This window comes from Pteropus medius, unplaced genomic scaffold (genome assembly GCF_902729225.1).
Source record: "Pteropus medius unplaced genomic scaffold, Ma_sr-lr_union100, whole genome shotgun sequence".
Classification (NCBI taxonomy): Eukaryota; Metazoa; Chordata; class Mammalia; order Chiroptera; family Pteropodidae; genus Pteropus; species Pteropus medius.
In genome coordinates, this window is record NW_024346150.1 from 4,337,083 (window position 1) to 4,351,718 (window position 14,636).

The 14,636-nt window shown below is 39.5% G+C and overlaps 2 protein-coding genes across 7 annotated transcripts in view; one reads left to right on the forward strand and one right to left on the reverse strand.

Moving 5' to 3' along the window:
• Positions 1 to 14,636, forward strand: part of SLC28A3 (solute carrier family 28 member 3) — a 46,363-nt gene that overhangs the window by 7,704 nt on the left and 24,023 nt on the right. For both annotated transcript variants that reach the window (XM_039875650.1, XM_039875649.1), the window contains exon 2: positions 11,353 to 11,451. In XM_039875650.1, the coding sequence (XP_039731584.1) occupies positions 11,353 to 11,451 (99 nt within the window). The remainder of the gene's footprint in view (positions 1 to 11,352; positions 11,452 to 14,636) is intronic.
• Positions 2,129 to 14,636, reverse strand: part of RMI1 (RecQ mediated genome instability 1) — a 226,723-nt gene continuing 214,215 nt past the window's right edge. For all 5 annotated transcript variants that reach the window (XR_005655580.1, XR_005655581.1, XR_005655573.1 and 2 more), the window contains one exon: positions 2,129 to 2,764. The gene's annotated coding sequence lies outside the window, so the exon portion shown is untranslated. The remainder of the gene's footprint in view (positions 2,765 to 14,636) is intronic.

A 14,636-nucleotide genomic window follows, 5' to 3' on the forward strand; every position in this document is an offset into this window, starting at 1 on the left:
AAGGAAGGAAGGAAGGAAGGAAGGAAGGAAGGAAGGAAGGAAGGAAGGAAGGAAGGAAGGAAGGAAGGAAGGAAGGAAGGAAGGAAGGAAGGAAGGAAGGACGAACGAACGATAGTATGCACATCTTATGTCCTTTGGAAATAAATAAAGATAGAGGTTTCTTATTAAAATCCTATGAGTCACATGATTAGGGAGCCTCCCATGGAGTTCAGGAGCAAAGCAGAGATGACTAGGGATGGCTAAGTCAGGAAGCAGGGAAATGCACTTGAAGACTTCTTAATGTTCCTTCCATTCTCCTGGTTCTGCAAACTCAAAGCTCTGTTTGCTGCTTTTCTTCCAAGAGTTAAACCCTTTGACATAAAGCACAACATTTATTGATTCGACAAAAATTTATTGAGCTCTGACATTGTGCCAAGCATTATGCTAGCAGCTGGAAACAGAGAGCTACTGTTCGGTTAAAATTAGTTAACAGTGCCAACTAGTCCAACACAGAGTGCACAAAGTGCTATTCATCACATAAGAAGGTGATCTCACCTCAACTAGGATTGGAGACTATTTCCCAAATATTCCAAATGAACCCTTACGGGCTTTCATTCTTTCACTTATTTATTCCACAAAATACATTGAGCTTCTACTCGGTGCTAAGTAGAAGGAAAATACCCAGCAGGGCACAAATAATTCTCCAAGCTGTCATGTCAAGAATTATTGTTTCCATATTACATTATGCAGAAAAGTCAAGGCCGTGAATGTGGAAGGGCATGAGAGGCATAAGCAGAAAGGGTGGTAAAGAAAGGCACACGGGAATAGAGGCCAGTTCTGATTTACCTCAAGGTACTTTGCATTGGTCTAACTTGTGCGGCCACGGAGACTTGAAATAAAAATTGCTTATGTGAGAACCTGACCCATGCAGATAAAGCAGGTGAGGTGCAAAGGTCTAGTTACGTGGTATGTTGGATCTAGCAAGTACGGGAAAGAGACAAAAGTGCACAAAACCAATGACTTCCTGTTGACCCATGCGTCTACTTCCTCATTCCTCTACAGAACACGAGGTCTTTAGGTCAGAAAAGAGGGAAGAAAGAAGTAGGGAAGGAAGAATTTAGAAAGCACAGGTGGGAGGCAGAGGTGATTTGTAATGCTCCAAGCACTGACTGTACTGTCCCTGGCCTTAACTTTAGCTGGAAATGACGAGGGACTTCTTCTTAAGAATTAAGTAGGAGAGAGAGGACAAGGGAGAGCTTCTGAAAAAAGCCAGATGGTAGGAAGGGAGGGCGTGGTTTGAGGGGTGGGGAGTGACAGCCAGGCATAAATACTGAAGCTAAAAGCCCCATACTGAATGAATCATTCTGAGGATACAAAATTTTGATCCCTTCAGGCTACTGGAGATATGCCTACTAAAAACAAACCTGAGAAGGAAATAAGACTAAGAAGAATCTTAGTTTTAATTGATAGGTTCGAAGGGATTATGTCCTTGTTTATTTTATTTTTTCTCAATTGTGGGAAGATGTTTTTCTGGAAAGAGCATTTCCAGTTCCCCTCTCACACTCCTACCCTACCTCTGGAATTTCAGACACAGCCAAGTTTATTTTAATTAACCTGTAGGAAAAGTAGTATCTTGAACTTTTTAATAGTTTTTATCATGACTATAATTAATCAATTGTATAATTTATGATTGACAGCTTTCTTCTAAACTCTCTAAGAACAAGAATTATATATGCAATACCCACAACAAGCACAGTGTCTAGCCCATAGTAGGTGCACAGTGAATATTTGTTACAGGAATAAATAAGAATGCCTCAAAGAACTGTACATAACATTAAGGGTTGAATGAAAAGGCTGATACGGTATAGGAAATGGAGAAGTGAGGGTAGTAGGAGGAAACTAGCAAACGTAATATCATAGAATTCAGGGATAAGAGTATTTTATGAAGGAAGTGGTCCACCAATAAAATGTAAAAAGGATTTAGGGAAATGGAAGTCATTGATATAACTTTGGCAAGGGTGATTTCCATAGCATGGTAGGAATGGAAGCCATATTGGAATGGGTTGAATAGTGAATATGAGGCAAGATATGGAATCGGTGTCCCAGTCCATTAGGGCTGCTGCAACAAAATATCACAGACTCAGTAGCTTATAAACAACAGAAATTTATTTCTCATAGTTTAGGAGGCTGGAAGCTCAAAATCAGGGTGCCAGCACGGTCGCATTCTCTTGAGGGCTCTCTGCCTAGTTCATAGCCAGTGCCTTCTCACTGTGTCTTTACATGGTGGAAGGGGCTAGCGGTCTCTGTAGTGTCTCTTCTATAAAGGCACTAATCTGATTCATGAGGTTTCCACCCTCATGACTTAAGCAACTCCCAAAGGCCGAGCCATCTAAAACCATCAGCTTTGGGGGCTAGAATTTCAACATAATGAATTTGGGAGGGATGCAAACATTCAGACCATAGTAGAGATAAAAATTGGTTTTTAATGAGAGGAGAAAGGATGCTTATCTATGAATTCTTGGCTTCAGGACAATAAAAAATTGATAAAGTTACAAATATTAGAGAATCGAAGGAAGGAGAGGTTGAGTAAAGTCATGTGTGGGGAAGCACTGAGTACTGTACCTGTACCTGGCCCCGAGTAAGAATTCTGGGCATTGCCATGTTATTGCCCTTGAGATGGGATTAACTTCTCCATGGGTGTCTTGAAACTTCTCTGGTCTTCTCCCTCTCCAACGCAGAGTAAAACTTCATGTGGGAGCATCTTTATCTATTCAAATTAATCAGACTAAGGCAATGAAAGGCAAGGAACAATACAAGGAAATTAGAACCAGGCTTAAATAATCCATTATCAAATACAAATTATCAACACAAATATCAAAAGCTACAATAAGATTGGAAGGCAACCCAGAAGGAGAAGGTCAGTGATGTCTTGGAGTGTACAATTCTACTTTTACATGACTTTTAAAACTCTGCATGTAAAAAAAGAAATATATATAAGTGCACTTGGAGAAATTTAACTCCACTGTTGGTGATGACCGGGTTAGGGTGGTGATGAGCAGACCGCTCTGTAATAAGGGTACACTTCTTTCTTTTAATTAGTAAGTAATCTGGGGAATGATACTCCAAGGCTCTGTGAATATCCAGTTCCCCAATGCACTTCACCCAATGGTTTTAGCATCCATTGATGATCCTTTTCTAAATCAATTATTACTTTGTGAACTGCAAAATAGTGATTTTCATTTCTTCGATATTCTTTACCGCTCATTCTTCTGGAAATATTTTCTTTTTTTCATCTTGCTCTCTCTTCTTGCGTATCATTATGGACTAACATTCTCTTTCTTTTATTCAATTTTTATAATCAATTAGCAACATGATTTGTTTCAATATTTTATTGTGAAAATTTTCAAACATAAAAAAAGATGAAAAAATTTCATAGTGAACACCTATATACCCACCGTCTACATTCTGCAGTTAATATTTTACTATACTTGCTTTCGCACATATTTATTCATTTATGCTACCCCCCATCCACCCATCAATCCATCTATTTCTTTACACATGTTACAGACATTTTATACATGTTTTTGACCTTTTGGTACTTTTTTGGAACTTTTTAATCAGGTTCCTGCTTCCAGAGCCAACATAACTGCCACAATCAGAAATGGGGCCAAGCATTGGCCTTCATGGTAGCTATATCTTATAGCTTTGGTGGAGTGGTGCCACCAAGTGGACATTCCATGCAGCAACCACTAGTGTCCAGTTTACGTAAGCCTGTCTTGCCTGGCCCCAGAATTACATTGGAGGTTAATTTGCATTTCATCTTCTAAATATAACCCAGAACTCTGATGAATGCTGATGGAGAAAAAAGGACTGCTTTTAGAAAAATTATATGACTCGGAGACAATTGAGCAGAATGTTTAAACATCACTCATTTGCTGTTTATTTCAAGATGCTAAGGTCTTTATTCCTAGGTATTGTTTGATTTCCCCCACTAGTACATTTATGGACAGACCCAGAAGTGAAACCAAGATATCCAATTACAAATTAGAAAATAGATTCATATTCTCCCAGATGTCTCCATTTCTAGTTGCTTCATAACTAAGAGATACATTTGGGTGGGGGAAGAGCAGGAAGCCTTCCACAGAGACCTGAGGGGGAAAGGGAAACATTTCATTCCATTCCACAGAACAAGAGGAGGTAGAATGCCTAGTTTAAAATGAATGTGAGCGATGCAAAAGTACCCTCACTACAGGGAGTTGATACATACAAGCAGTAAAAAGAATTCATATCTGTTACAAATACCTCAAAATATAATTTGTATCCATGGCATTGAAATCAAGGCAGTTATCGAAACCTCAAACTGAACCTTGGTGGAGTTTTTTTCCTTGTTTTTTAATGTGTTAATGAAGATGCATATACACTATTCTATCAAACATTTAATATTTTAATAACTATATTTTGATAGAATTGATTTCTTTTTAATCCTATATATTTAATTTTATGTGTTTTAAAACATCCCGAAAGAGCTCAAGAGGCCCCACCACCTGTCTTGCTTTAGGACGCTCCTGGAAGTTGCACACAGCTTCAACTCCACTGGCAGAACTTAATCGTAGCCACAGGGAGATTAGGAAATATACTTCTATTCTGGGACATCTTAGGCTCTGCTAAAATTCAAGAGTTCTTTTTTAAAGAAAATGGAGAAGTGTAGATATTGAGGACAACTAGCAGTCTTGGCCACAATGTATTTTCTATTTAGGTTGTAGAGTTTAACAGATGTTAATTATATTTATATTATTAATTGTTATCTTGGTCTTCATTATCCTCACCTTTGCCCACTTGATCTGTCATAGACTGAATTAAAGGCTCTCTCATACTCTTTCTATATGTTTTTCCTCTATATTTCTCCCCATGTTTCCTTTATGTTAATCTCTTTATGTTATCTCTGCCATTTGTACAGAGATAACTATGCTTCTCAGAGTGTGAGATCATGCTCTGACCGTTGCTTCTTTTTGGACATGTTAATTGCTTTTTTGGTCCTGTATTCAGTCTTGGTCAATTAAGATCATGACCCTGCATGTTTTACCTTCTCTGAGTCATTTTCAGAATATGGTTGTGTTGTGTTTGTTATCCGACTCCATCAAACCCACCGATTGATTTGTGAGGCATCTTCGTTTGTTCTTAACTCCTCTCGTCCTATTTTACATTGTGCTTTAAAAAATCTTTTCACTGTATGGTTTGCATGTTCTTTATTTTTATTTGGTTTATTCTGAAGACTTGTATTTTTTGTGTTTGTTTTAATGGTTCCTTTTATAATCAGCTTAAGACTATGAGTAATACAAAATCGGTATGTTTTACACCTTTTCTAATTTCTTTTTTTCTCTCCCACCTTGATTTTAACTGAATATATACATTTTAGTGTTTACCCTTCTATTTTAAACACGGCTATTTATAATCTCTTTCAGCTTCCAGAAATTAACAGATGAAGATATTGGCCTACGGATTCTACCTTCTACCTTTTCTTTTCCTTCTCCTTCAAGTAGTGTTCTGACCATCTTTTCTGCATTGTCAGGGGTACACTGTTCCGGAATCAGAATCCCTGGAGATGTGTGAGAGACTTCAATTCATTAAATAGATTCAAAACAGATTATCACTCCTGTTGCCACAATTTCTCCATCTACTATTTGATTGGCTGAAGTTCTTCCTCTAGTAGTTTCTTCAAGAAGACTCATAGAGACCATGTTTTATGAGTACTCACAGGCTTAAATTCATTTTTTTAATCTAATGATGGTAAGCCTTTTATTTTTCTCCTTCAGGGACAGAACTCTGCCTCTTTGCCCTTTCCCTTACATCCCTACACTTCTGGTTCTCTTTGCCCTGCCTCACAAAGATCACAAGGAGAGAATGTTAAACCCAATTCAAAGCTCCCTTCGGGGCCTTCAAAAGTGACAAAGAATTGTGCCAGGGAAGTGTGACAATGAGCCCAGGTTTACCAGGTGGTTTCCTCCCACAGCAGTGCTGCTGCTCCTTACCTAGTCTACGAAGCCACACAGGTCCGCAAGAAAAACAAGAACATCTCAGGGAGGAACCGTCTAGCCAGTGCCCATTAACTAACGGTAAGAATTGCATAAACCCAAGACTTGAGGCACAAGGTTACTCAGGAGCAGCAGGCAAATATCGAAGGCTTCTGAAATATGCCAATGAAAAGGCAGTCCTTCAACGCAAAGTCCATGCAATTTGGAGGAAAACAGTCTAGAAAAATCTTAAAATGTTTGACATTTATAGATTTCAAAAGTAAAAAAAGTAAAAAGAGGAGGGGAGGAATGACCTCGAACAATTTGAAAAGATCAGACTTACAAAACAGATGTTGACTTTTATAAGCCAAATTTTAAATAGAAAAAAAAGGGACTGTATATGCCCCAGAGCAACCAAGCAAGTAGCGAACTAAACCATAAAATTAACATAAAGGTCAATAAGCTCTTATTATGTGTGGCACTGGAACAACCACACAATCCCAGGAGGCCGGTAATAAATGCACAATCCCATATAACATTCCCATATAACAAGGTATGAGGCCTCAAAATTAAGGCCAGATTTGAACCCAGGTATGACTATGGAACCGAAGCTTTTTATCACAATGCAGCACCAATTAATATAGATAATATAATTTATCAATATTCCAAAAAGCAGCCATCCTAAGGTTTATGTTGAGACTATAATCTTTTTAGGCTGCATTCTGGAATTTTAAGTTACTACTGGAGGAAGTTGCTCTAGTCTAGTCTCATTCCATGTTCAGAGAAATGGATACAGGAAGGTTAGATCACTTTAAGAAGCTTAGAAAAGCAACAGAAATTAGAGATGTATTTCTGACACCTTCATTTAGACTCCTAAGGTTTAGAGTATTAGAACATAAGAAAAGCTTCTCGGAGAAATAGAGAAAGCAGTCCTGTACCATTTGGTCTCTACTCAGTTGTAGAGACACTGTTTCACCTTCTACTATAATCAGCTCAAAGGCTCTAAGAATATCTTTTTTGTTTGTTCAAAAACAGTTATCAATTCATTCTATGCCTGGGCACATGGTATTCAGCAGAGAACAAGAGACAAAGTATCTGGCTTCTTAGTTTAAGAGGCCATAGTGTGAAATATATAGATTTATACATTCTCAAGTCCCACTGATATTATATTCCCATTTTTGTCACAGGTATTGGGACTTTGTCATCATGGCAATATTTAAGGCGTCACTCCTCAGAATGCACTATACTGCCTGCTTCTAAGAAGATTGCTTTAAAGGTGTACGGACATGTAGAATTGATAGACAGACAGACAGATAGACAGTAAAATAAGCAACTTTGGCCACCAATCTAAATCTGTTCTAGTGGTATAAAGCCTTCCAGCCAAGGTATGTTATCAAGCACTCCACAGAACTCACTCTGAAGTGTTAAGCACTAGAACCAGTTAAAGTTCATAGAAACTCCTCAGGGTCTGTGTCCACATTATATTTGCCTGCTGGGTCATTCCCATCTTTCATAAACCCACATGATCTATGTCCTACCAAAGATCAGAATGAAAGTCGCCTTGGGGTGAAGGTTTCCATTCTTGCCTCAAGTCTCAAGTACAGCTGTGTCCCCTCAGGAAGGCCGGTCGTACAGTAAGAGCAAGTGGGGCCAGAGCACTTCCTATAGAGAAGGCAGACGAAGAGCTCTCTTGCCACAGTGATGTTGAGTCTGCCGCAGAGAAATCTTGGCCACAAAAACTGAGAAATAGAAGTCACTTGAAATCAGGGCCACACGGGGAGGGAGAGACCAAGTGAATGGCACAGACAGGGTTGGGAGAAAAATGTCAATCGAATCACGAAGGCATGACATGTCCACAAATGCAAGATTGCTTACTTGTGTTATTTAAAGGATAGTCTACTTAAAATCAGTCTATGGGGTGGGACTTGAGAAATTCTGGCTTGAGAAATGACCTCCAGAGCCTAAATATAGTTTAAAAGTGGCCACAAGCATTTCTGGAGTCTTTTACCACCTCTATCATTTCTACTCTTGTCCTTTATGTCTAGAGCTCAAATCATGCTTTCTTAATTGAAAGGAAATTTGTAGGTGGACTATTCTATGTTTTTAAATATTCCCAAGGCCAAAAGGTCTTGGCCCAAGGGCCAAACTCTACAGGTATGACATGGCCTGAGGTTGGAATGTCTGGGTTCAGATCCCATCTCAGCTATTTCTGGTTGTGCAACCCGAGTCAAGTGATTTACTTATTTTTGCCTTGGTTTCCTGGTCTGTAAAAAGGAGGATCACAGTACCCACTTCAAAGGCCTCTTACTCTCACATACAAAACTTTTAAAGGATTTAACCTAGTAAGTCATTCCAGGTGCAAATAAAAGCAAAAGCCAAAAGGAACAAAGAAGAAGTTTGTTTCCTGCAGGTGTAAGTCAGGTAGTGGGTAGTGCAGAGCTGGAGGAGGAGTGCTGGCAAAGTTTTCAGGGACTCAAGACCACACACACACAGACACACACACACACACAGACACCCAACACGCACACACCAGATCACCATTCTGATCACCAGGATGGGGCCCTTAAGTTAATGGCCCAAGTGGAACCACCCACACAAAGAAGAGGATCGAAAGGACAAAGAGTACCAGCCAGCCATCTCTTATGGAGCCTCCCCAAGCCACCCCACTTAGGACATCACTTCTATTTATATTTCATTGGCCAGAATCTAGTTAAATGGGAACCCAGGAAATGTAGCCTTTTTTGGGGGGTGGCTATGTGTGCAGGTAAAATCCTATGGAAAGGGATACCACAAGTTGATGGGAAGGAGTGATTCCAGTAATTTTCTATGTTCTAGAGGTTATATAGTTTAGAACCTGAATGAAAAGAAGAAATTAATAAAAGGCCTCAGTCCTTCTGTAACGCCCATTGTGGATCTGTACTTCCTTGAGCAGCATGGAAGATGTAAGACCAGGGAGACAGATAAGAAACAAACACCAGGGACAGTGTACTCCCAGCCCCTCAGAGGGGACTCCATGTAGGATCGTCACTTAGTATGTCCAGCTAACTCGAGAAATTAAAAGGGCATGGTGTGAACTGTTTAGAAATACTCATTCACAACACCCACAATGTTGTTACTCATTCAGTAGAGAGACAGGTTTGCACTTAGGACACAGTCATGATTGCAGGAGTCCAGTGGAATACTAAGGTATCTAGTGATCTGAATTGCTAAATAGATGTGGGGAGAGAGGATATGGGCTAAGAAATAACTATGGGCTGCCTATTATAGTCCCACAACTCCGATTTTAAAAAAAGCAGAGAAGCATGTGTCTTAAGAGTTATTTTCAGGCACCAATCAACACCCATAACACTCTCACTATCTCTGCTGGAAATCTTTAAATGGGAGAGCATTGTTCTTCCTGAAAATGTTGAAAAGCCAAGGTGTGTACACTAGTGGGTGTAAAACAATCCCATTACATGTTACAAAATCCATTCAGAGGTGTCTTTGTAATCATTCATGCTCACTCCACACCCTGCTCCACCACACACATTCCTTCCTCTTTCATTAACTTTAAAAAGGTAAGCTCCCTCCTTGTGTTTCTTAAGGAAGTTTCAGATTCTGCCACCAGGTGGCAGGAATAATCAGCATCAAGAAGCTGAAGCTCCTCGTAAAACCGGAGAATATCAGGATTCTGGAAGAGACTATAAGCAAACCAAATTGAAACTGTGCTGTGTAGTCTAACCACTATGCGGTATGCCTGAAACAAATATTGAATGTCAACCATAACTAAAAAAAATAAAAATTAATTTAAATAAAATAAAACAAAGGAATTGTGATAAAATGGAAGAAGGGGAGGAAGGAGGAGGGAGGAGGGAGGAGGAAGGGAAGAGGGAAGGAGAGAAGGAAGGAAGGAAGGAAGGAAGGAAGGAAGGAAGGAAGGAAAGGAACAGACAGAACAGACAGGCAGACAGACGAACTGTTGTATAGATGGGTGGACTGAGGCTCAGAGAGATGCGACCTGTCTAGCTTCATACATATAATTAGGGACCATGAGGACCAGCCCCCTCAGTTACCTGGATCCTTTTTCTCCACCAACCCTTGCTGGGTTTTATTTTTAACATTTTATTAAGGAAATGTTCAGCATCCATGAAAGTAAGAATAATAAAATGAGTCCTTAAGTGCTCATCATCCAGCTTCAGAAATCAGCAACTTGTCATCTTTCCAAAAAAAAAAAATATATATATATATATATTCGCCCCATCCCACCCCTGCCCCGAAACACTATATTGTGATACAAAATACTCAGAGGTGCAATATTGCTGTACCAGTTAGTGCAACATTAAAATCACTGTGGTTCATTAATTCAACAAATAATTTTCAGTGTCTGCTAAGTGCAAGGAACAGTGCTCAGGTAATGTATAAACAATTGTAACACAAAAGGGCAGTTTGGCAACAAGTTTTATGCATAAATCATGTGTGTGCTGGAAGTTAGGCTTTCTTCATGTTTGTACAGCCTTGTGTTTCAGTAAATGGAAAAATGCCAGACAAGTTGGAATTGCAATTTTTTGTAAATCCTTGGGGCCAGCCAAGGATTTAAAGTTAAAATCAAAGTCGTATACTTGTTCTTTTTTCAAAGACAAGGTCACAGCCAACAGGGCTAGCAGAAGACATTTCCTGAAAAGATATAGGGACCTACCTGACACCATTTATCTGTTGGTTGCCTTACTTGAAGTACCATGTAAAAAGGTAAATTGAAATGAGATGGGATAAAGATGCTCCCCCCCCCTCAAAAAAAAAGGTGAAAGAGAAATGAGACAGGTGTCTGTTGCCTCTGGAAACAGTGCTGAGGGATCAAGGGACCTCTATAAGAGCAAACCCTACTCAGTTCCTTAAAATAAAATGAAAAGGGCCTCACAAAAGAAGACATTTTTTTTTTCTCATTACTACCAGAGATTGCTTTAAATCAAATAAAACACATAAATCCAACATCTAAGAATAAAATTATCTGGCCTATCATGTACTATATTTTGTTTTATTTTGTAAGTTGAAAGCCCATGTGACGTGATGGAAGGGAAATTGGAAACCGGCACCCTGGCCTCAGCTCTGCTTATCAGAGAGTCATATGGCCTAGACAAGGGCAATTGTTTTCCTGTCTCTCTTCCTCGAATTGAACCACACCAATCTTTTCTATCAGAACAAAAGTCATCTATGTCTCTTTATGTGCCAAGATTCACTGGTTCTTTCTTTAATCAGCGAAATCATCTAAACACCTCATTTTTGCCACCCTACCCTACCCCTCAAGTCTTCTAAGTATCACTCATTAAAAGAACATTTATTTTTCAATTTTGAAATTTTATTTTTGCAACCTGTGCTTTGTTTTCAGAGTGAAGAAGACCTCCATGAATACCAGAACACATCGGGAAACAACAACTCGCTAAGAAGTAGAGTTGAGCAAAACAGAGAACACGTAAATGCCAAACAGGTATGGCAAGAGAGCCTTTAGTGAGTCTATCGCCATGGTAACCACTGTGCAACAAGCCCCTGACAGCTACAGGGACAGAAAGCATGGCGGGCAGCTGGCACTCAGAAATGAGTTAAGTGATTATCAGACTCTGTACGGCCGAGTCATAAAGAAAACACACACGCCCCAACAGAGGTTTTGTGTTTATACACCTGTCCTCAGAGTTCTTTGACGGAGAAAGCTCCCAGGCTTTCTCTGACACTTCACTATTACAGATTTCAAGCTCCATTCTAAGGCAGAAAGCACTGGCTTAAACAAAAGCATGTCAGTTTTAAGATAAATGAGGAAGATAAGACAGGTTCTAAGATACGGTTCTAAAACTGTGTCCATCACTCCCTAGGTTCCTCAGTGACACTTAAGTTACACGGCAGGCTGAAGCGCTCTGTCACAATGCCACTTTTATTTCTTTTATATATTGAATTCTGGGTAGGTTCTCATTTGAAGAAAGCCTCCCGCTGTTAAAAAGCAAGTAAATTTTCTAGGTAGATCATCCTTTTTTATTTTTATTTTTATTTTTTTTAGTAATTCTGGGTGCCTACTAGAGGCATTTATTAGGGGGAGTTATTCTTATGATAAAAAGAATAACTTGTTTGAAGTAGAAATTCTGGAAAATTGTTGTAGCAAAATTTGGAAGATAAAAAAAATAAAAAGACCTATAATTTCAGAAAAAAATCAATGCCTAACTAATTTTGTAATAAGTCCATTTAAGGCAAATATACATCCACATGCACGTGTTATATTAGGATTCTGCTGTACATATTATTACTGTCTGTTTCATTTGTAAAAATTGTAAAAATGTCCATTCCACTAAATATTATTCAACAACAAAAGAGAAAACAATACTTCTATCTACATAAAACCTGCACATGAATATTTATAGCAGCTTTATTCAGAATTGCCGAAACTTGGAAGCAACGAAGATGTCCTGCAGCAGGTGGGTGGTGAAATGAACCGCTGTGTCAGGAGACAATGAAATACTCTTTAGCTCTGAAAACAAAAGGGCTGTCAAGCCATGAAAAGACCTGGGGGACATGAAATGAATATTACTGAATTAAAGGAGCAATCTGAAATGGCTACATACTGTATAGTTCCTACTACATGAAAATTCAGGAAAAGGCAAGACTGCGGAGACAGTAAAAAGCCCAGTGGTCCCCACGGTTGGGGGGCAGGGAAGGGAGGGATGAACAGACTTTTAGGGCAGTGAAAATCCTCTATGTGATACTGTAATGGTTGATATATGTTATTAAACACTTGTCCAGACCCACGGAATGCAAAACATTATTAAACAAAAACCTTCATGGACAAAAGATTTTCTGAAGTAAAAGGTTTATTTAAATAGGCCAAACACTAGCCAGAAAATGACCGGGTCTTGGGGCATGCAGTCTAAACAACCAGAGTAGAGATAAATGGAGAAGACAATATGTCCACCATCCTGGGATTGATGGGGCTCTTTTATACAATGAGTTTGGAGAAGAAATATGTAAGTTGTTTTTAAAGAATTTACACTGGCTATAGACAAGGAGGGCAGGAGGAGGTGAAGCAGATAAAGTTCTGGCATAGGTGCATAGTGCATAAGGAAGTAGTGTTTGCTGCTTTTGGATTGGTTGTGGCGACAGTCCAGAAAGTTCACGAGTACGCTGGATGCAGTGGTGTCTGGTGGTCAGCTCTTCTCTCTAGATAAGAACTGAAATAACCGCTCGGAAGTTGATTTAGAGATTCAACATGCATTCAGGAATGTGAATAGTCTTTTGTTGATCTCTACCCTTGGCTCTGTTAACTAATTAACTTTTTGTCTCTTCTTCCCACCCTCCAGCCTGCTGAGTTTAATTTAGGATGTCTCAGAATTTTTCTCTTGTCAGCACCAAGAGTAAACCCTAATGTAAACTATGGACTTTGTAGGTTCATTAACGATAACAAATGTACCACTCTGGTGGGAGAAGTCAATAATAGAGAGGCTGGGGGTGGGGTGGTGGAGGGAGCAGAGATAAAAGAGAAATCTTTGTACCTTCCTCTCAATTTTCTATGAACCTAAAACTGTTTGAAAAAAGTCTTTTTTTTTTTAAATTGTTTCACAAAAAAAATCAAAAGCAAAAGCTAGATACTTTACTATTATAAACAGGAATATGAAGAGCAGCTATTGGGTTTGGTCTTTGGGTGACCTTGGCAGAAGCCACCTCAGTGGAAGCCTGCTCACAGTGGGTCGAACAAGCAGGATGGGAGGGAGTGGTCACTCAAAGTAAAGGTGACTCTTTCAAGTGTTTTGGTTGTGAAGGGAAGGAGGGTAGATGTCCCATGACTATGGGATCGAGAAAATCGTGCCATTATTTTGTTTTGTTTTAAAAGTGGGAAAAGGTTGGGGGAAAAAAGAAAACAAGAGTAATGCTAGACAGTCCATAGACAGTAGGTAACTTGGGGCAATTTCACTGTAAAAAAATAATTATGACCATTTAAATTGAGTATTTACCAAACTTTATTGGCCAAGCTAGGGGTTAGATGGAAAAAAAATGCATAAGGCTCGTCTCTCCGTGGCCTTGTGCTCAGCACCTGCAGCTCGGACTCATCTGGTCTCTCTTACAATTAACTTCTCTCCTTCCTTGTTCCTGGGGTTCAGCCCCCCCCAAAATAAATGTAGTCTGAGTCGGAAGTGGACTTTGGCATCGAAGGACTATACAATCTTTACGGAATCTTTCAGCTCAGAGACACGCTAATGTGGGATATGATAGAAAACAAAAGCTGAGATTTGGCCTTATACTTCTTAGTGCATGTTCAGAATCGCTCCATACCCACAACCTTCCTTCCTACCCTCCCTCGTTATTGCTTACAGTAGCTGGACCTATTTAAGACATTATTGCAGAATGGAGGGAGAAAATCCTCTATGTCATCCTGTTCTCAGGGCTATGGATATCTAAGCGCTCAAACGGTACCTAGAAAGATTGCCCATAAAAGATGGCCCAGCTATATACTTCACTTATTAATTAGAGCAAGGGCTATCTGAGAAAGGGAAATACTTCCCTGTAGCCCTACTGATAGAAGGACCCCAGTTCCCAAGGAGACGTTTATCAGCTCTTGAAGATACTGAGCTAGTGTTAACATCTGCAGACCAAGCCTTGGGCTGCCAGGAACATAAAACCAGCCTCGGTCTCAGT